We start from the raw sequence: 19,359 nt of genomic DNA, 5'->3' as shown, positions 1-19,359 counted from the left end.
TAAAAGAGCCATCAATATGATGTCAATATTCTGACCCAACTTTGAACTCAAAAAAGAACTCTTTCTTCAAGAACTATTACCCAACAATGCATGTATGACATGGAAAACTTTTCACATTGAAGAAGCATTAGCAAATTGAGTACCTAAGAAATATTAGACACATTTAAGCAATAGTTAATTAAAAGAAAATTAATATCTGTGATATCCCGCTTACATTTTAACCTTTTTTAAAGAATAAAAAAAAAGTATTTATGTAGGTTATAATTTGCAATAAATATTTAAAAATCTTTAAATTACCTAGCCTTTATAAGGTAATTAAATATTTGTTCCAACAATTATTAATATGATGTGTATTTAAAGACAAAAGTAAATCCAAAATTGATTTTCAAAACATTAACAACAAACGTAGGCAGTTAGTGTCATCTTAGTGTTAGCTTTTTCGTTAGTTTTATAAATACTTCGAATAACCAGGTTTATAAAATTCTTGACTATCGAAAGCCCGTAAAATCATGTCAAATCGATCACAGTGTGAATTAAAGATGGTGTTTTATGTCATAATTTTAAAGGAAATTCCCTTGCTAAGTACCCTGAAAATAAAGAAATTATAAAAATTAAAGCTCAATGTTCGCTAAGAGTGTATCGTTTCTACTACGTCGCTAAATCCATTCGACTTTTAACCTAACACACAAAAAAGTGCTGTAAAAATTCACACGACTTCTGGTGACTACATTTTTAAAGGTCTATCTCAAATTTTCTTTAAACTCCGAACGAATGAATTAAATTTGATTTTTAAAGTTTTAGAAACATATAAATTAATTTTCGAGAGCAATTTTTTGAGAAAATTTATAAATTTATGTGTTTGTGAATCATTATACTAAGTTTGAATAAAATCATAGAAGCCGTTTGCAAGAAAATCTTAAAATAAAGAAAAATCTATAAGGTAGACTGGCACAATCCAATTTTTTTCAAATAAAGAAATTCAGTCCCACATTTGATTCTTATGATTACTATACAAGAGGCTAGAGGGTACAATTACTGATTTTAAAAGGAAGCCTAACCATCTACCTCTTCCAGAAATGCCCCAATCACATTTTCCCGGTAAAACGTTTGAAATAGATATACAAAGATATAGACATATCTACGATACAGAACTATGTATATGTAATTAGCAAGCCAATTTTGAAGAAAATGGTTACAGCCGTTTTTGAGAAAATCTTAAAAATGAGAAAAATTGATTCAGTGAGATGATATTGCGATTGACCGATTTTGATTTAGATCTTAATTCTCTGGGGTGCCTGAAAAATATCAAATAAAACTCATGCAATTTTGAGTTTTTTTGCCGTTACAGCGAATACAGAAAATCATACACTCACACCCCCACACAAACACACACAGAGAAAGAGAGAGAGCACTTTGTCTGACCCAGAAAACCTCAAAACGGATAATTCCATAAAAACTCAAAACCAAAAATCTGCAAGATTTCAACGCTTCTTACTACAGAAGAGTAAATAAAAGTAAAAAGGAATATAAGAAACAATATTTTCTAAAATAATATTGTACTCGTATATGTTCTTCTTTAGTTTTCTAGAATTATTACTATTATTTTTGCTAACAATCTTTTATACTTTTGTGTATCGATAATTCAATCGCAGAGTTCTCAAAACATTTTCAATAGAATTTTTAACTTTGGTGCTTCTTAACTGATTTATTCGAAACTAAGACGTTTTATTTTTTTAAATGATTAGAAAAAAGTAAAGATTATAATTATTTAGAAAACGACTTTAGACATCTCATAGTTCTTATTAATTTCACTGGATTATTAAACTGAAAAGATACAAAAAATTTTGCCAACTAGCTTATTTGTGTTAGAATGTTATTTGAGATTGGGAAAATTGAGCAAAAAAAACTTAATATTTGAGATAAATATTTATATTTACTCACTAATTCCTTGTGTCACGTTTGCAGGCCATTTTTCTAACAGAAAACTTAAAACTTTCAGTAAAAATACGAGCCCTGATGTTACATCTTCATGCTGCCCTTTCCAACGTCTTATCCATACGAGATTCTCTTAAGAAGAAGAAAAAAAATTAGCTCAGATAACCATTAAAGGACCTTTAATAAAGTTTTTTAATTACAACCGAAACCAGAGATTTATCGAATGTTGATGTCTCTGCGAAGCTTGGTATTAATAATAGAGCTAATGTATATTTATTTATTCTATTTACGGATCTGACCGTAACATGGTGATCAAAACTAAATTAGAAGTTTCACTTTACTGAGCAGATATTAGAATTTTTTGAGATTCTTTACAAAAATGGCTCCAATTATTTAAAATTACTGAATGGGCTATTTACTTTTTAAAATTTTCTTAAAAATAGCTTCAACTATTTTCTTTAAAGTTGCTGCACTAGTGTTGGTCTACTTTTTTTATTATTTTTAAATACATTTTTCAAGACATTTCCATTACAGGGACTCTGTGGCTTTTACCCCTGTAAAGTAACATTTCGGTACAATATGACTCTGCGTGATTTATGCTATAAAGAGCGGTTAAATGTCTTGATTAAATTCCGAGTTCGCAGATAATTCCAATACTAATAAAATTAGCACATTACTCAATGGATATTTCTCTTATCTCACATTATTTTAAAAATAATATAATTTAATTTAATTTGAACTTCGAATTTTAATCAAAATTTTTATTTGAATAATTTTTCGGGAAAATTCGTTTGGCATTTTGAGATGTGTTAATGTTTCTGTAAGTCAACAACTTAAGAATTGTAGTAGGAGAAAGGATTCATTTAACTATTTTTTAGAGGCGAGGCTAAACGTCTGAGTACCAAATAGATTCTATTTATGATTGCTCATCACTTATTTGTCAGTTTTAAAACATCATATAGTGAACAAAAAACTTGGGTATGTTATCGAACCCTAAAACATGCTTACAGAAATGTTTAACTCCTACACACACCAACGATGTACTAATATATTTATAATTAGAAATATGTAAACTTCACAAGATTGCTTGAAATAATTGGGAATTTACTCTATCATTATTTTATTCTTAAATTATAAAATTATAAAAAGCACATACCCTCACAAAACCTGTAGGTATAAGCCCTATCATCTATACATATAATATTTTTCAATTCCCAATTTAATTTCTCCAAATTCTTGAATGCCACGGCTCGCAAATTCATGGCTGATTTGTTATAGTCCAGTTGATTTTTACTAAATACCTTATGCCAATACACTTCAGCAGGTAATACATCTTCTACTATCCAATTGACATAACTGTAAGATGCTGTGCTCCATACTGCCACAGTATAAAAATAATCTAACTGTAACAAATACAAATCTTTTTAAATCTTATCTATAATTTTTTAAAGCTAAAAAACGGGTATTTTTAATAATTTTGAACTTTCACGTTTAACGTATTGGCTGTATGTTGATTTTCCCACCCATTCTTTTATTTATTTGTATGTATTTTAATACAGGATTATAGGTATCTACGATTTTTCGTTCTAGGAACAATATCATAGATAAATGTAAAATTTTGTATCATAGTTATTGAAGATGGAGGCACTGCGACCTTCACAGATATATTATGGCCCCTTAATGATTCTTAATTGCTCAAATTACAGTATTCCTTCCAAATTGAGACAAGAATTTCAGAATGTGAAAGTTTAATAGAGAGGTTTTATACACCTCCAACTCCCGGGAACTGTTCAGGCATGCAAATCTCCTTTGAACTGCAACATCGTGGTCCGTTAGGAGTCTAACGGAGTCTTCCAACTCCTCGGAATATGCAAGGATATCACATTCCACGACCAGTTGCCACAAGTGTCAAAGCCGCATGAGAAGACTCTTTAAGTCTAAAAATTTGTTTTTTACTCAGATCGAGGCAAGACTCAGATTTCTCCTGGTTATAGTAGCTGAGATAGATTTTTGCCTGTCTCAGTCCTGAGAAGTTATTCGCTGATGCTTTCTACGAGCATCAGTACTTGTCCTTCAAACATCTGTTGGCTACCGCATATCCCACCGTTTTTCGGCTTATCCGAGCCATGTCGGCCTTATAATTTTAAGACAATATATACTGCAAAATCAGATGACTATATTTTGCTTAAGGACCATTGAGTTTATACCCAACTATGGCGTTTGCCAAAGATATTCTAGCTATTTTTGGGATGACATTAGGACCGAGTGCTTTAATCGAAGCCTACCATTACTATCTCCTGATTTCGATATTTTTTGTTGAGTTAAACCGGTTGCATCTTCCTATTGCTTGTAAGTTTCGCTTGTGATGTGATGGTTACTTTACCCATAGGCTCTGAGTGCAAATCCTTGGCCCGTTCCCTTAGTGAGTCTTCGTTGTGAACCTTATTAAACTTTAGACTTGCAAACAATGAAATGCTACCAATCAATCGTTAACACCTAGTTTGAGCTTTATTTTTTATTCTGTAGCTGAAAATATATAATTCAATCAGCCAATAAAAATATTGATCGTTATTTTACAGAAAACTCAATTTCAAAAAATATTGTGATCGAAACCTCTTACAAGCATAAAAATATTCTTTTATTTTTCTTTGTTTTTTCTACTCAGTAAAAACAAAGTTTATGCATAGGAAGTAGAACATAGGAAGTAGAACCCGCAATGTCAGACAATGTACGTGCGGTAAATAGCGGTAGAAGTGTCAAAGATCTTGGTTAAGTAGTCTGATAAATCTCATTCTGTCAGATGAAAATATTAAATAGCTAAGAAAGACTCACATTCTGTTAACCAGTAAATTAGGAGAAATTTTGTATTCATTGAAACATCGTTTATTAAATAACAATTGGAAGGTTATTCACAAAATGTCTTACTTTTCTTATAAAATAATGGAGATGTTGGCGGACGTGTGTACACAGTTTACCTCTTTGAGTTATAAAAGGGCAAGGAATGCCTGATTTACAAAAAAAATCATTCTCTGCTCGATGAGAATGTACCAAAGTTCCATCTAGGTCTAAAACAATGAGTACATCCTTTCTGATAGTGGAAGCTGTTGACAGAATGAAATGAAATCAATTAATAATTCTCTGAGGAGAATATTACATTTTTTATTTTAAAAAAATCGTGCATTCTAGAAGAAAAAAGCTATGCTAAATTTTCACGTTAATTTTTTTTTTAATACACAAATTTAACACAGTACATTTTAATTACAAAAAAAAAAGCATGGAGTATTTTACTCCGTCTGCCTCGAGTTTACAGTAATTTAAACTTAAAGAAAAATAATAACAAAATCAATTTCTGAAGGAAGGCACAGTAATAATAATAATAACTTTATTGATATTAACTTTCAATCTTTACAGAGTGGGAAAAAAACAAAAACGTATGCGGGTTGGTAATCCATCAGCCGGTAATTAAAAGCTTTTTTTATAATTTAAGTAGAAAGAAAACAAAAAAATGACTGTATAGAAATGGGATTAGAAAAAACAAAAATCATCATTAATGAGAAAGAAACAAAATAATTATTTCCAAGGTGTCGCACTCTAAATTCTGCTAAGATAGGACAAATAGCTAAAACATGAACAACGTCCTCTGTGGCCTCTAGATTACAAAGTGAACACAACTACTTCCCTGTCAACTCAAGGGGTGAAATTTAGGAGTTGGTCTAAGATGAAAATCCAGTCCCAAGCCTTAACCTCCTATGATTACTGCTGCTAAACCAAATCAGGCAACAACCTTAAAGCGAGATATCTAAAGCCTTCTCAAATAGGAGATGTCAAGTAAAGATCCAAACAATTGCCTAAGAGAGGACCCCCAAATACCTCACTAACTGTTTCAGTCTTTTAGAACATACCCACATCTGTCTGAAAGTGACATTTTTAAGAGCAGCTCATAATTTTGCAACAGACCAACACCGAGGTCAGATTAAGTAGTGAGAAAGTATGTATTGACTGTCCAAAGAAGAGAACCATCAGTGGTTCTTGTACACCACCTAATCAACTAAGCTGGAAGAACAAGACCTCTCAAATTAAGACATAATGCTTTCATGTCTCAGTCTCCCTTTCCTAATAAGCATCTCCAAGAAAATCAGTTTGGACATTTAAACCAGCTTCTAGGAATCTATAGTACTGGTCCCAATCCTTCCGTCTGGAGTTCCTGCAGTTAATCAAGAAGTTTAGATGAATTTCCAAAGAAACAAATGTAATTAAATACATAGAGAGGGATGGTGCAAAGAATATTTAATTCATACAGACTTTTACACATACTATAAAAATGTTTCTTTTTAATTATTAGTTTATTTAACTTGCATTTTGATATTTTAGGTTACCTATTTTTGAGTACTTTTGTCATTATCTATTCTTTAATCGAATTCTTAATATTACTAATGTACAATTATGTACTTTTATAGTAAAATACTTTAACAAATTAATTACTTAATTTATTTTAGTCATTAAAAATTTCGATCATAAATTTTAAACTCACTGGAATGATGACGCCAAATTCGCCCAATTAAATTTTCCTAGAAGATAAAATGCTGAAAATTATTAATACATTTAATGAATTCTAAAAATACCATGAACTGAATCTGAATAAAAAATGCATGCAATAATATATCATAATAAACTCAGTACCTAGATTTTTTCTGTATTTTTTTGATAATAAAAGCAATATCAATTGAAAAGTTTTGCGATGAAGGCAACAAATTAATATAAAAAAGGAGTTTTTAAACTTCCTGATAACTAACAAACCTAGAAATTACTTCAATGTGTAGAATTTTTACTAGTTTTAAAAACTAATGAATTGAAATGTTTAAAAAATAAAAGCTAAATTTACAGGATAAGAAAATTATAAGATTACATATTAATTAGTTTGATTGGTTTGACTGGTGCGCAACTAATGGTCTAATGCATGGTGCGGAAAGTGGAGTGAAGAGAATTAATGAGTTGCTTGGTGTAGATCTGTCTACTTTCATTGCTGCGATCCAGTCTAATTCTCTACCAAAGGATTATTTTACTTCTCAAAGAGTTCTGCCTACTCCGATGGTATCTACGATGACCCCTTCTTCTCCGATTCTCCACAGCTGAGGAAACGCTGTCCGCCAGCGGAAAGTTACATCAACTAGTTTTACTAATAGCATCACATTTATTTGTTATAATGTAGCTGGCCTTAAATCGAAATTATCTGATTCTAATTCTTTTATAAGTTTTCTTAAAAATTATGATGTTTTTGTTTTGTTAGAAACTTTTATTACGGAAGATAAATTTAATTATTATAGCAAGTTCTTTGATGGTTATATTCTGTGTTGGTCTGCTGCCACCAGGCGTGCGCGGTATGGTCGTGCAATGGGTGGTACTTTGTTTGCAATTAATTCTAATCTTTCTCATAATTTAGTTAAATTTATTAACATTGATGGTGTAAATGTGATACATCTTAAAAGTAAGTTCGAGTTGTTTATCTTGCCAGTATATTTAAACTATAATTCTTGGGATTCAGATTTTCAAAATTTATCTAATTTTCTTTCTAAAAATTCTCATTTAAAATTCACTTTAATCGGTGATTTCAATGCTAGAATAGCGGATTCTCAGCCTTTGCCATCTGATTTGATTTTAGATAACCCAATTTTTCATTTGACTAGGAGTTCCAGAGATAGAGTTATTGATGGAAGGGGATCAAATCTTCTTGATCTGTGTGATGATTATGACTTCGTAATCCTAAATGGGCGAGTTCCTGGAGATATAGAGGGGAAATTTACGTACATTGCTAGTACGGGTTCCACTGTTATTGACTTTGTCTGTTTCCCTATTGATTATATTTCTTGTGTTTTGGATTTTCAAGTATTAGCTGAATTGTTTTCTGACCATCTACCTCTTCTCTTAAAGATATCTCTTATAGAAACGTCGAACCATATTGTTCTGCCCCTTTTACCCCAAATAGTTTGGTCTGATAAGTATTTGAATACGTATAGAAATTCTTTAGAGTTAGCTGTTAAAAATATTCCACACTTTCCCTCGGATAGCCAAGAGTTTTTAAATATTTTAGTGAACTGCATCAAAAGTTCCACTATAACGCCTAATGTATCTCAGTATATCAGAACTGTCCGTAAAAAGGAGTGGTTTGATGGGGAATGTCTTCGTGCAAGAAACAAATCTTTCACCCTCTTAAATCTTTTCCGTATTACCAGTTCCGATCTTGTTAAATCTAGTTATCTCCTTGCAAATACGGCTTATAAAGAAATGTGTATCAGAAAGAAGAAACTTTATTTTTCTATGGTAACTGACAAGTTTAAAACAGTAAATGATTCCAGAGAGTTTTGGCATTTAACAAATCACTTTAAACGTAAAAACTTTACATGCGGTAATAATGTTGATATTTTTAAGTTTGTAGCCTATTTCCACAGTTTGCTTACCCCTTCTGGGGATACGTTGTCAGTTTTGTATGCTGAACCTTACATTGTCTCTAGTACTTTGGATCTCCCTTTTGATTTCCGTGAGTTACAGATGGTTATTAGTAAGTTGAAAAATAATAAGGCTCCCGGACCTGACAGAGTGTCAGAGTAAAACTCATAATTTATAAGTATGCCACTGATAACTTCTTGGATAGCCTTTTATCTTTATTTAACTTCATGTTTGAAACTGGCGCAACACCAACCTCATTCAGTAAATCTATCATTTTTCCGCTTTTTAAACGAGGGGATGTTAATGATGTTCGGAATTACAGAGGCATTAGATGCTTAGACGCTTCTGCTAAGATTTTCACTGGTCTTCTACTTCAGCGATTGGAATCCTTTGTTGGAGACAATGAGTTGCTTAGTGAGTATCAGGCCGGGTTCAGGCGAGGGTATTCTACTATTGATAACCTGTTTGTTTTGTTGAACATTATTAAGCTTAAATTTCTTAAAAGAGGTAATAAAGTATATTCATTCTTTGTTGACTTTAAAGCCGCATTCGACAGGGTTCCAAGAAAGGCCTTATTTTTGAAATTGTTTAATCTTGGAGTTCCAACAAAATTTATACGCATCTTAAAAAGTCTTTATTCCGACGCTGAATCGGCTGTTCGTGGTAGAGAGGGTATTTCCGAGTTTTTTCCTGTTGAATCTAGTGTTCGTCAGGGATGTATTTTGAGCCCGCTCCTTTTTGCGCTCTTTTTGGATGACCTGCCTCAGGTACTTGAGGGTGGTGTACGTATTGGGGGTCGTCGAATTAGTGTATTGATGTACGCGGATGATATTGTTCTTCTCGCGGAGGATCGTGTTACTTTGCAGTGAAACATTAATCCGTTAGCGAACTATTGTGAACAGTGGAGTTTGACTGTTAATCTTGACAAGTCGATAATTGTTGTTTTTCGAAAGGGGGGGTAGGCTGGCTGTTGCAGATCGGTGGAGGTACAGGGGTGAGCCAGTGGAAGTGGTTAATTCTTACAAGTATCTTGGCGTTACGCTCTCTTCTCGCCTTTCCCTGGAATGCCACCTGAAAGAAAGAATTTCAGCAGCTAAATTAGCTCTTAATAGGAATTGGTCGAATTTCATCGCTCAGCAACTGATCCCTCTTCATGCAAAGAAACAAGTGTTCGATGCCGTTTTACGCTCCATTGTTTGCTACGGAGCCCAGGTCTGGGGTTTTCAGAGGTATGAGCAGTTAGAGAAGTTTCAGCGGTTTTTCGTGAAGAAGTTGTTTTCATTACCTTCCTCCACACCTAACTACATGATTTACTTGGAAACTTCTTTAGATCTTCTTAAAGTGTTTACTTTAAATTTACATTTTAGATATTGCCTAAGGGCTATAAATCTTCCCTCTCATCATTTACCCCGTATTCTGGCAATCGAGGTAATTAATCAGAATGCTTTTTGGTTCCGGCACTGGTGCGAGCTAGCGCTAAGTTACTCCTGTGGGTTTGTTAGTGCTCTGGATCAGGTTTCTCTCTGGCAAGAGCAGCTCAGGACTTTGCTAGATACTGTTAAGGTTCGGCATACTGAACAATGTGTACGGCTTGCTCAAGATTCAGACAGGTTTCTCTTGTACAAAGAACTCAATTATGAAATGTTAAACTTTTCTGTCTTGAGGCTAAGTGCCATTTAGCTCTTAATCTGTACGATTTGAAATGGTTATTTAAGCTCAGATGTGAGCTTTTACATTTAAATTTCATCCCATGGCTTGACCGTCCTAATTCTAACTGCCCTCTTTGTGCCCCGATTGTGAGGGAGGATTTGCATCATTTTCTGTGCGAGTGTACTGCCCTTAGCGAACTGCGGGTGCGGTACCTTGGCTTTAGCCCTTTTCCTGCATCAGCGCTGATACCCTTTCTAAATGCTTCTTCTGAGAAAGATTGCAAACGTTTAATAGACTTTGCGCGACTTGCTTGGCATTATCGCCGTCGTAAGACTTGACCATCATAGTCTTATTGCCTTCAGGGCTTGTGTGAATTTCTTTCAATTATATTAACTTCAATAGTTATATTAAATTCTTTATATTTTTATTTTTGCCATCTTGTAGGTATTTCTCATTTTCTATTCTATTTATTTATGTATTTTTCTTTTCTTTTTTCAAAATATGTCTAATTTTCTGTATATTCTTCAGTTTATTTTTCTTTTCTTTTTTCAGAGCATTATAATTTTCTTTTATTTTCTATTCTGTTTATTTATTTATGTATTTTACTTTTCTTTTTTCAAAGTATGTATAATTTTCTTTAGATTAGCATGAATCAGTTATTCTGTTTTATTTCTTTTTTATTTTTTATTATTATTATTTTTATCTTTTTTTTCTTTTTTATGCTGTTAATTTTTATTATTATTATTTATGTATTTTTCTGTCTAATTTAATTTTTGTATTGTCTGTTATGTAGTGGTTATTTTGCTTTATTCATTTTGCGTTAACCCTCCGGCAGACGGAACTTCCATGCCGCAGAATGTTTTTAATTTATTTAATTGTATTTACTTTCTTTTTATTACAAATAAAACATTATTATTATTATTAATTAGTAGAGGTATGCTAAACTAAGAATTCATTCGAGGGAAAAGAAAAAGAAATGCCTAATTCCTGAAATTAAGACTTGATGTTGGGTTAACTTTACTTACATGTGGCACTATATTTATTTGTACTGAATTTGTTCGTGGCTCTTTTTTAGAGGGAATGCTTTTCTTTAAGTAGTATTTACCATTCTTGTGTATAATATGAATCTGTAATACAAACAAAATAATTTGGTATCTGGAAGGAAATAGTTTTATTCTGCATATGACTTTATAGCGTCAATTTCAACGAAAAATATTTATATTTCTTGCGGACACAAATAGCACAGTGCATGCTCGTTCATTAAATCACTCAGTCAATTCTTGCATAACTTAAGCTAATTCTTCCATAATTTTAGTTAATTACTATGAACTGTTTAATACCGTTTGAGGTTTATCGATCAGCCATTCGTGCGGACTAGTTATAGTGATTACGGGAACTTCATCGGTTGGTTTTAAAACCTTAAAAAGAAAAATGGTTATTTTTTTCAGCTATTCTATGTTAAGTTTATGAATAGATCATTAAATTTAATATAATGTTTGCTAATCCTTTATTAAGACCAAAATACTGAGATTTGCGCAGGGACTGATAGAGCCGAACCGTTGGGAATAAAAAGATCTATTTTGGCTATTAACTGTCATTGTGCATTCATAGAATGCAGGTAGGCTTCTGTAGAAAAAGAGACTAGCTTTGTTTGTGTGTTTTTTAAATCAAACTAGCTGCACAATTTTTCTTTAAACCTAATCATTTTATTAAAAATTAAATTAAATTTTTCGAAAAGTTTGTTGGCTTCAACATTATAATTATTCACTGCGACAAAACTCTCATTAATAAGAGTCAGGTGAGGTGCCAGTTCCCTTCTGCACCCTTCTAAAATGAGGGTTCGACGTTAACTAAATAAAAGTGATAGGCATACACGTACTTGAGCCTTTAATAAACTCAAAGAGTCAAAAATAGAAAAAATTTGCAGTGAAGTTAATTGTCAATTCATCAAGTCAATTGATTTTCTTCAAAAAGGAATTTTGGTTGAAAATTGGTTCTTTTTTATTTTCTACAAGAGTAACAATTACGGCAGAATTTAACCAACTATGATAGAGTATCTCCCTCGGCTACACATCACCTCCTCCTGCTGAATCCACATACAACAATGAATTCCCTGGGAACAATTTCTTATAAAAATAATAGATCCACAAGTGCAGAGAATATAAGAATTTCAAAGAAGTAAAATAATTGGAGTCATTTTCTAGTAAATCCCTAAAATTAAAAATCTATGAAGTAAAATGACACTTCGGATTATGATCATAGATTTTTAGTTATGACTAAAGCATGATTGAGGGTCTCTACTAGTGATTTATGCAGAATATCAAATTTGGACTTTCTGCTATTTTCTAAATTTTAGTTACGACATTTAAGATACTCGAAACTTATATTTCTAAAGCAAACTCAAATTCAGAAATGTGCAAGATTAAATTCATCATAATTATATTATTTGGACAATCTGCAGATTTTTACCAAATTTTTATAAATAATTTTCTAAACATGATTAACCAATTATGTTTTAATTATTTTGTAAAAAAGCATGTAAAATAATTTAAAATTTACCACTGCTCTGCTGTTTCTACTGTATTCATGACTGTGGTCAAATCTTCCTCCTTCTGTAATAACGGAGTTCCAAAGCCAATTTTGTACTACCAATCTTCTTAAAAAACTCTAATGTTCAGGAAAAATAATATTCAGATTAATGTATTGTGGCTTTGATTACTTTGCTTAAAGAGATAATATAGGTTTAATCATGTAATGAAAAGACAGAGAGTAGTTTACCATTCTAATTGTATTTAATAACTTTTTGAATACGAAATACAAAGGACAACAGGTATGTGTCACTGTTTTCATGCGAAGTGTAGAATATAAAAGCTTTTAAAAAATATTGTACTTACTAAAATGTTTTCTTTAATAAAGAAGAGCTATTTAAATTAAAAACAGTTTAGAAAAGTTACACGAAAATCTGAATTTTGTTTTTTAAGAATGTGATTATATGATTGCACTTACACTGCAATAATGAATGCTTATTCCAAGACAAGTTAATCCAAGGAACAACCAAAACTTCACCTGTGAAACGTAAACCCAATTTTTAATTAACATTCATGATTCAATTTTTAGTTTTCTGATTGAGTTAATTTACGTTTTAATAGAAAAATTGCACCAACAAATATGGCTTAGATCAAGTATATTTTAATCGTTAAAATTCAAAAAGAATTTTGATTAATAAATCAAAGGTTGAACGACTTTTTTTATCTTCTCTTACTAGAGATAAGGTATTTTTGGATTTGAAATTACGCAGGAAATATTCCTGTAGGAGTCCCTTGAGTAGCAGAAATATTTTTTACAAAATGGACTGTGTGCGTTTGTGTCCGTCCGTTTGTCTGTATCTACCAAAATCAAAAAATAAAAATCTCAAAACTTTCAAATTTCATATTTCTTTTAGTTGCCAATAAAGGTTTTCCTCTAAATTCATCGACCCAGAAATACCTTTTTACTGAATCTATTATTTAAGATTTTTTTTCGAAACAACTTTAAGAATTTTATGCAAATTTGCCGTTTTAATCGAACAAGTCGATGGTAATCGATTCCAAGACAAATTAATCCATGGAAAAACCAAAACTTCTTATCTTTGGATTGAAACATTAAACTGGGATAATTCGATGAATGGTACTTCTAGTGGACGAGGTGGGCTCTTTAAATGTGGCGTTTATGCATATTGCTTATCACTAAATATGAATCAAATGAGGGACTAAATTTCCCGATTTGAAAAATTTGACTAAATAGAAGTGCCTCAGATTTGATTTTTCGATATTTTTAGATTTCCTCGATAACGGCTCCGACGATTTTGTTTAAAGTTCATTTAGTGATTACAAACATACAAATCTTTAAATAAACTTTTATTAGCAAAATTTTTCTTGGAAAGAGAAGGTGAGTAGTGTTCCATTTTTGTAAAAGTAAGGAAATATCTTTTGTCCACTGATTAGGATGATTAAATATGTTAACTGGAGATATCTCTATGGTGAATGAAATATTTAAGTTTTTGAGCTTTTTTCTTAGGATTTTCCATAAACTAAGATACACATTACCACACATGGTTTGAAATTTTATCATTTTTCAAGAGAAAAAATAGTTTTAGGGCTGTCCTCGGAGTTGAGTTGTGGTAGGCTTTCCTGTGAAGTATCATTCTAGTTTAATGTACGAGTTACTAACTATATAATGTTGGGATGGATTAAATTTGACTTTAAAATTGTAAGTTTAAAAAATGTTTGTGAGTTTCAGTACGGAAGGCAATACTTTAAAACTATAGAAAGAAAAAGACACGGTAGTGATCACACCATATTTTTTGTTCTTAAAAAATTAGGACCCAATTTATCATCAATAAATTAATTTTAGCTTCCCAAATAGTTTAATATAAGGAAAGATATAGATGAAGAAAACAAATTCTGCGTACAATTGAACACAAAATTCAAAGAACAAATCTTGCTTTAAAAAGATCTTGCACCATAACAAACATTCAATTTATCAATTAAATATTTTATATACATGCAATATATTTACTAACGTTAAATGGTGACGTCTTCGGTAAATCTTGTTTCCGCAAAATTTTATGAATGCTTTTTATGGAATCCTTGAACAAAAATAATTACACATATTAATCACTAGTAATTATGATTCACAGTTCAAAGAGACAGTTTTTTAAAAATAATTATTGTTTGAAAATAGTAATTAAATATGGTGATTTTTTTTTTTTTAATAAATAGCATTTTAAAGAAATCTATAAATTACAAAAAAAAAGTAACTGTGTTCATTTTTTTATGAACATAATGAAATATGGTGTGTTTCATCAGTAAAATCCATTTGTTGAAAAGTTTTACAATGAAGCTCAAGAATATAATAAAAAGGAATAATTTATTACAAACCTCTATTAAGAATTTCCAGAAAATTAGTGCTTCCTCAGCCCATTGCAAGACCTTTATTTGGATATTCTGGCAACAAAAATCTAGTTTTAAGAATCTGCACACATTATATCAACCAACAGATTATTTGTGTAGGTGATGTTTATTTTATATCCTTTCTGTTTAAGAAAATAACTAAGACTCATAATGATTGAGCTTAAGTCTCTCTAAGAGGATGCCAGATTTGTCTTTTTTAACAAACAACTAAATTATCACCACATTGTGAGTGAGCTGTAGAGACTCCAAGAAAAAGAAAAAAAATGTGTGGGCAGCACCGCTTAAATATCTACCAGAGATCGACTCCTTATACAATTGTGTATGCGACCTATGAGCTACATAAACATCTTATTCAACGTCGTTCGCTCGTGCAAACAAGTCACAGGCAATGTTCTCTTTGCAAACTAGTTGATATTCTTTAAACGCTCTTAGGATCAGAGTTCAGCTACTAATATCACAAGTTGGACTCGAGCTTAGGATCACCAGCAATCCATTTCTTCATGATAGGATTTTCATTAGTCTATTGTTTTCTAAAACCAGCTAAGTGTTATGTTTTCGTGCAGGCAGTCCGGTTGTCCGGGTAGCTTATTGGAGCTAGATATTACAAAATTAATTCTAGTAACGCATAAGTGATCCCTTTTTCGCATTTCTTGATTCGCGGAATTTTAGCAACGTATAAAATCCCAGTCGTAAGCAGTCGGTAATTAGAACGCCAAATTTAAAGAAAATCTTTTAGAACTAAAAAAAAACAAAAAAAACTGACAAATCGATTCAAGCAAGAGAGTGCTTAAGGATGGTTAAATTTGTTCAAAGTAAGTTTTATACTAGTCTGGTTCCATGGCAGCACCTAAACCAAATATCTAAGTTTGCGATTTTACGTATTTGAGTTATGCTTACCGCACACTCCGTGCACAAACCCATACAAACAGACCATTTTGTAAAAAAAAAATCGATTTCAAGGGACCACAAAACGATTATACCCGGTAAAAACTTAGAATGATTGTATTCTACTAATATGATTACATATTTCTTGCCTTATTAACTTCTAACTTCGATTCTTTCAAAACCACACACTCTATGCACACTACCACCTTTCGCCTAATCGTAAAAGTGCCATGATCCTTGTTTCTATTATATCCAAAATATGGGGGAAATGCCACCTATTGTTACAGCCCTACAAGATTTTTACCCACTGCTATTTTTATACCGTTCACCACAAAAATATCTGCAAACTTCCATATTCCATAACAAAATAAATAACAAAAAGAGAGGTGGAAATTACTCTATAATACACAAATGTTTTCGAAAATATTTAACAATTTTACACAAAATTATAATTCCAAATTAAATCATACTGTTGTAAAATTAAAATGCTCAAATAAATTGAAAAATATAAATAATAAAACCACATAAGGCACAGCAGAGAAAAGAAAAAGTTCCAATTAAAAAAAAAAGTTCATCAAAAATTAGGTAACCCCTAATTGATTTGTTCCATTTTGTCCCAGATTCGTCTCATTTCTGATTATAATGCTTCTGACAAGCAAGTCACATTCGATTGACGTCTCTTTTTTTGTGACAAAAGCACAGACTATTCAATTAAAATCAGTTTCGAAACTTTACTCACTCGAACTCCAGGAAACGCAAGCTTTCAAGCCGTAAGTATCTAAAGGATTTCCTATACATTATAGGATCATTAGTAGTATTATTTTTAATCTAAGGTCCTCTCCTCTCCTTAACAAATTAACAAAGCCACTTGCCTTACAAATACTCTTTAACATTGGTAACACTTATTTCATGTTTGAAACGTGCAGACATCAATAAGTTATTTCTTATAAATCAACTACTGCTTTGTAAGTAGTAATTATTTTAATTTAGAAGTTGATGTAAAAAAAAAAAACTATTGATTTATATGGATGTTTCGCGTAACATTTAATATTGCAAGCATGTAAAGTGCATTCCATTTCCATGGTTTTAAAAATTTGAGATATTGAAAACAAAGAAACAATGATAAAGACCGTTTTTTTTTATAGATTTCGAAAAAAAGAATCCGGAAGTACATTACTCTAGGTACAATTAAAAATTTAAATAGTCAAACGCAAAAAAATACAGGAACCAACAAAAATGATTGGCTTATAGTTCAAGAATTACATAACATCTAATTTGATTAGCATAGTGGCAAGAGTTTCTAGACTCAGTGGTTGTTGTTGGATGTTTTCAGATCTGGATGGCAGCTCAAATATATGATTCGAGAACTGAGAAGATGGCTAGATTAGTCAAAGTAGGAGCAACTCTTCTTAAAGGTTCCGAACCTTCTGTTCGAGGGACTTTAGACTGTGAAATGAAATGCTAATTGGTGTTGCAGTCAGGCCTAATTGTTTTGTGATCGGTCGCCACTCAACTGGTCATTGTGGTTTGATACCCTCTTAAAAATGGGGCTCAGACACATGGACTTAAGATACTTAATTAAAAAAACAAAATATGGATGCAGTTATAACAAGTTCGATCTAAAAAAAAAGGATGGAAAAACTTAGGCATTCCCCCAAAAGTTATTGCTCGATTTGTTCGTACAGCTGTGAATCTGGTTATTAAGTATGGATCTGGATTTTTGTATTATATTCTGCTGTTAATGTTGTTTTTCTTACTTGCAGCTATGTGGGCCAAGAGAGGCTATGTATAGTGTAGCGCTTTATCCCTTCCCACAGATGAATAGTAATATCAGATTGTTGAAATGTCGAGAAAAATGTAATAGTTTGTTTGCTTAACACAATCCATGCTGGTAGTTAACTATTTTTTAGAAATCCATTTTAGTATGTCTGTGACTTCTAGATCGCATCAAATACACTTACATACATCCAAAACTTGTTTCAATATGAATGTGATGGTAGTTATCAGTTCAGTCGTTTACTGGAAATATGATTCTCTTGAATGAATTTGTTTTTTATTATGTTCGGTTGGATTCCCAGAGAGTATTTTTTATTTTATCTGGTGCGTTACACTTAACCTTTACTTTTCTGGTTTCTAAATTTCATCCAACACCAAGGGTTGAATTTTTAGGATGGTGAAGAGAAATTTCTCACCAAAGTTTAAGGAGCGCACAGCGTTTACTAGCTGTAGTAAAGTAATCTAATTCATCTCTAATGAAAGGTGAAAATACAAATAAAATATATTTGATAAAATCAACGAACTTATTTAAATTTTAAGAATAAGTACACACGGTAAGATGTACCTTTTTTGTTTTGAACCTTTTTCTCAGGAAAATTATTTTGGGAGCTCTTAAGAAAGAGCGCAACCATAAGCATCCTTGGAAGCTTAAGATTCAGAACCAAATTTTTCATAGCATCCTTTATTTTTCTAGACAAAAGGTATCAACAACATAAATAGTGTTATTACCCTGCTATATTATAATAACTTAACAGCTATCAACCTGCTACATAATAAGCACAACCTGCTACATTATAAGCACTTAACAGTCACATGCTGAAAACTTAAATACAAGAATTTGAGCTGTTGTTTAGATTCAAAATTTAAACCGAATTGTCAGCGGAGGCTAAAAGCGAAGTAGTTTTTAAGTTCGTACAAATTCTTAAACAACATCGTTCTTTTTTCATTTCTATAACTTTCCAACTTTTCTTTATTTGAGATTAAAGCTGCATTCCAACCTGCATTTCTTGCGCCCAGCACGTCATGTTCTAACGAATTCCCAACATGAAGCGCTTTAGTTTCTTCTAATTGGAATCCATTTTGATTTTCATATGTTCTCTGAGCTATTTTAAAAATATTAATATCAGGTTTAGTGTATGAAGTTTCATATGACGTTAAAATAAAAGAGAAATAATTGCTAAGATTTAATTCTTTTAAAATAGAGCGTAGCCTTGGGTCAAAATTAGAAATTACTCCCATTTGCATTTTGCATGAAGCAAGGTACTTTAATAAATCTACAGCACCATCTTCGTATGTCCAACCATTTTTAGTAGAGAATAAATCTATTAAATATAAGCTTAATTGATCTAATGATTCTATATTTATTTTTTCATTAGTAGAATTTAAAAATGTATTTCTTACTATGTTTTTCCACCACACTTCCCAACCTAAACCTGAATGTAATCCAAAATTTGGATGAGTCCTACACATAATAATCCATTGGGTTTTAAAACTGGCAGCCAGTACATCTGGTCGAACCCCACATATTCCAAATGATTTACTAGCTTGCATGTACATTTCTCCCAATGGTTTTCTAGTTTTCAATAACGTTTCGTATATGTCAAATGTTACTAGTTTATACATGGCATAAAACTGCACCAAGTGACGTATAATTTGATTCAGCACTTAAATCTTGAATTAAAAATTTTTTTAAAAAACGTAAAAAAATACTCTTTAT

General features: G+C 31.6%; 2 protein-coding genes across 8 annotated transcripts in view; one reads left to right on the top strand and one right to left on the bottom strand.

The window, feature by feature from the left end:
* Nucleotides 1-19,359, top strand: part of Glut1 (Glucose transporter 1) — a 139,917-nt gene that overhangs the window by 120,206 nt on the left and 352 nt on the right. For 3 of the 4 annotated variants that reach the window (XR_012455274.1, XR_012455272.1, XR_012455270.1), the window contains one exon: nucleotides 16,487-16,636. The gene's annotated coding sequence lies outside the window, so the exon portion shown is untranslated. Of the gene's footprint in view, nucleotides 1-16,486; nucleotides 16,637-17,199; nucleotides 17,571-19,359 lie in introns of all 4 variants that reach the window. The other variant, XR_012455271.1, reaches the window with a different exon arrangement.
* LOC141448954 (uncharacterized) lies at nucleotides 336-19,266 on the bottom strand. Of its 4 annotated transcripts, none has more exons than XM_074117864.1 (12): nucleotides 19,044-19,266; nucleotides 14,949-15,014; nucleotides 14,591-14,656; nucleotides 13,036-13,095; nucleotides 12,589-12,696; nucleotides 11,370-11,447; nucleotides 11,055-11,156; nucleotides 6,467-6,503; nucleotides 4,861-5,036; nucleotides 3,092-3,338; nucleotides 1,942-2,067; nucleotides 336-587 (listed from the first exon to the last, which is right to left on the bottom strand). In XM_074117864.1, the coding sequence occupies exons 1-12, from the start codon at nucleotides 19,263-19,265 to the stop codon at nucleotides 553-555; spliced, it is 1,323 nt and encodes a 440-aa protein (XP_073973965.1). In that variant the 5' UTR covers nucleotide 19,266; the 3' UTR covers nucleotides 336-552. The 4 variants fall into 4 exon arrangements, 3 of the variants coding, with proteins under 3 accessions (XP_073973965.1, XP_073973968.1, XP_073973967.1); XM_074117867.1 differs by lacking the exon at nucleotides 19,044-19,266 and adding an exon at nucleotides 17,828-18,516; XM_074117866.1 differs by lacking the exon at nucleotides 19,044-19,266 and adding an exon at nucleotides 16,739-17,205.

The sequence above is a fragment of the Rhodnius prolixus genome, unplaced genomic scaffold (assembly GCF_049639745.1).
Source record: "Rhodnius prolixus isolate KJV_2025 unplaced genomic scaffold, Rpr scaffold_2, whole genome shotgun sequence".
Classification (NCBI taxonomy): domain Eukaryota; kingdom Metazoa; phylum Arthropoda; class Insecta; order Hemiptera; family Reduviidae; genus Rhodnius; species Rhodnius prolixus.
This window is presented reverse-complemented; position numbering and strand designations above follow the sequence as displayed.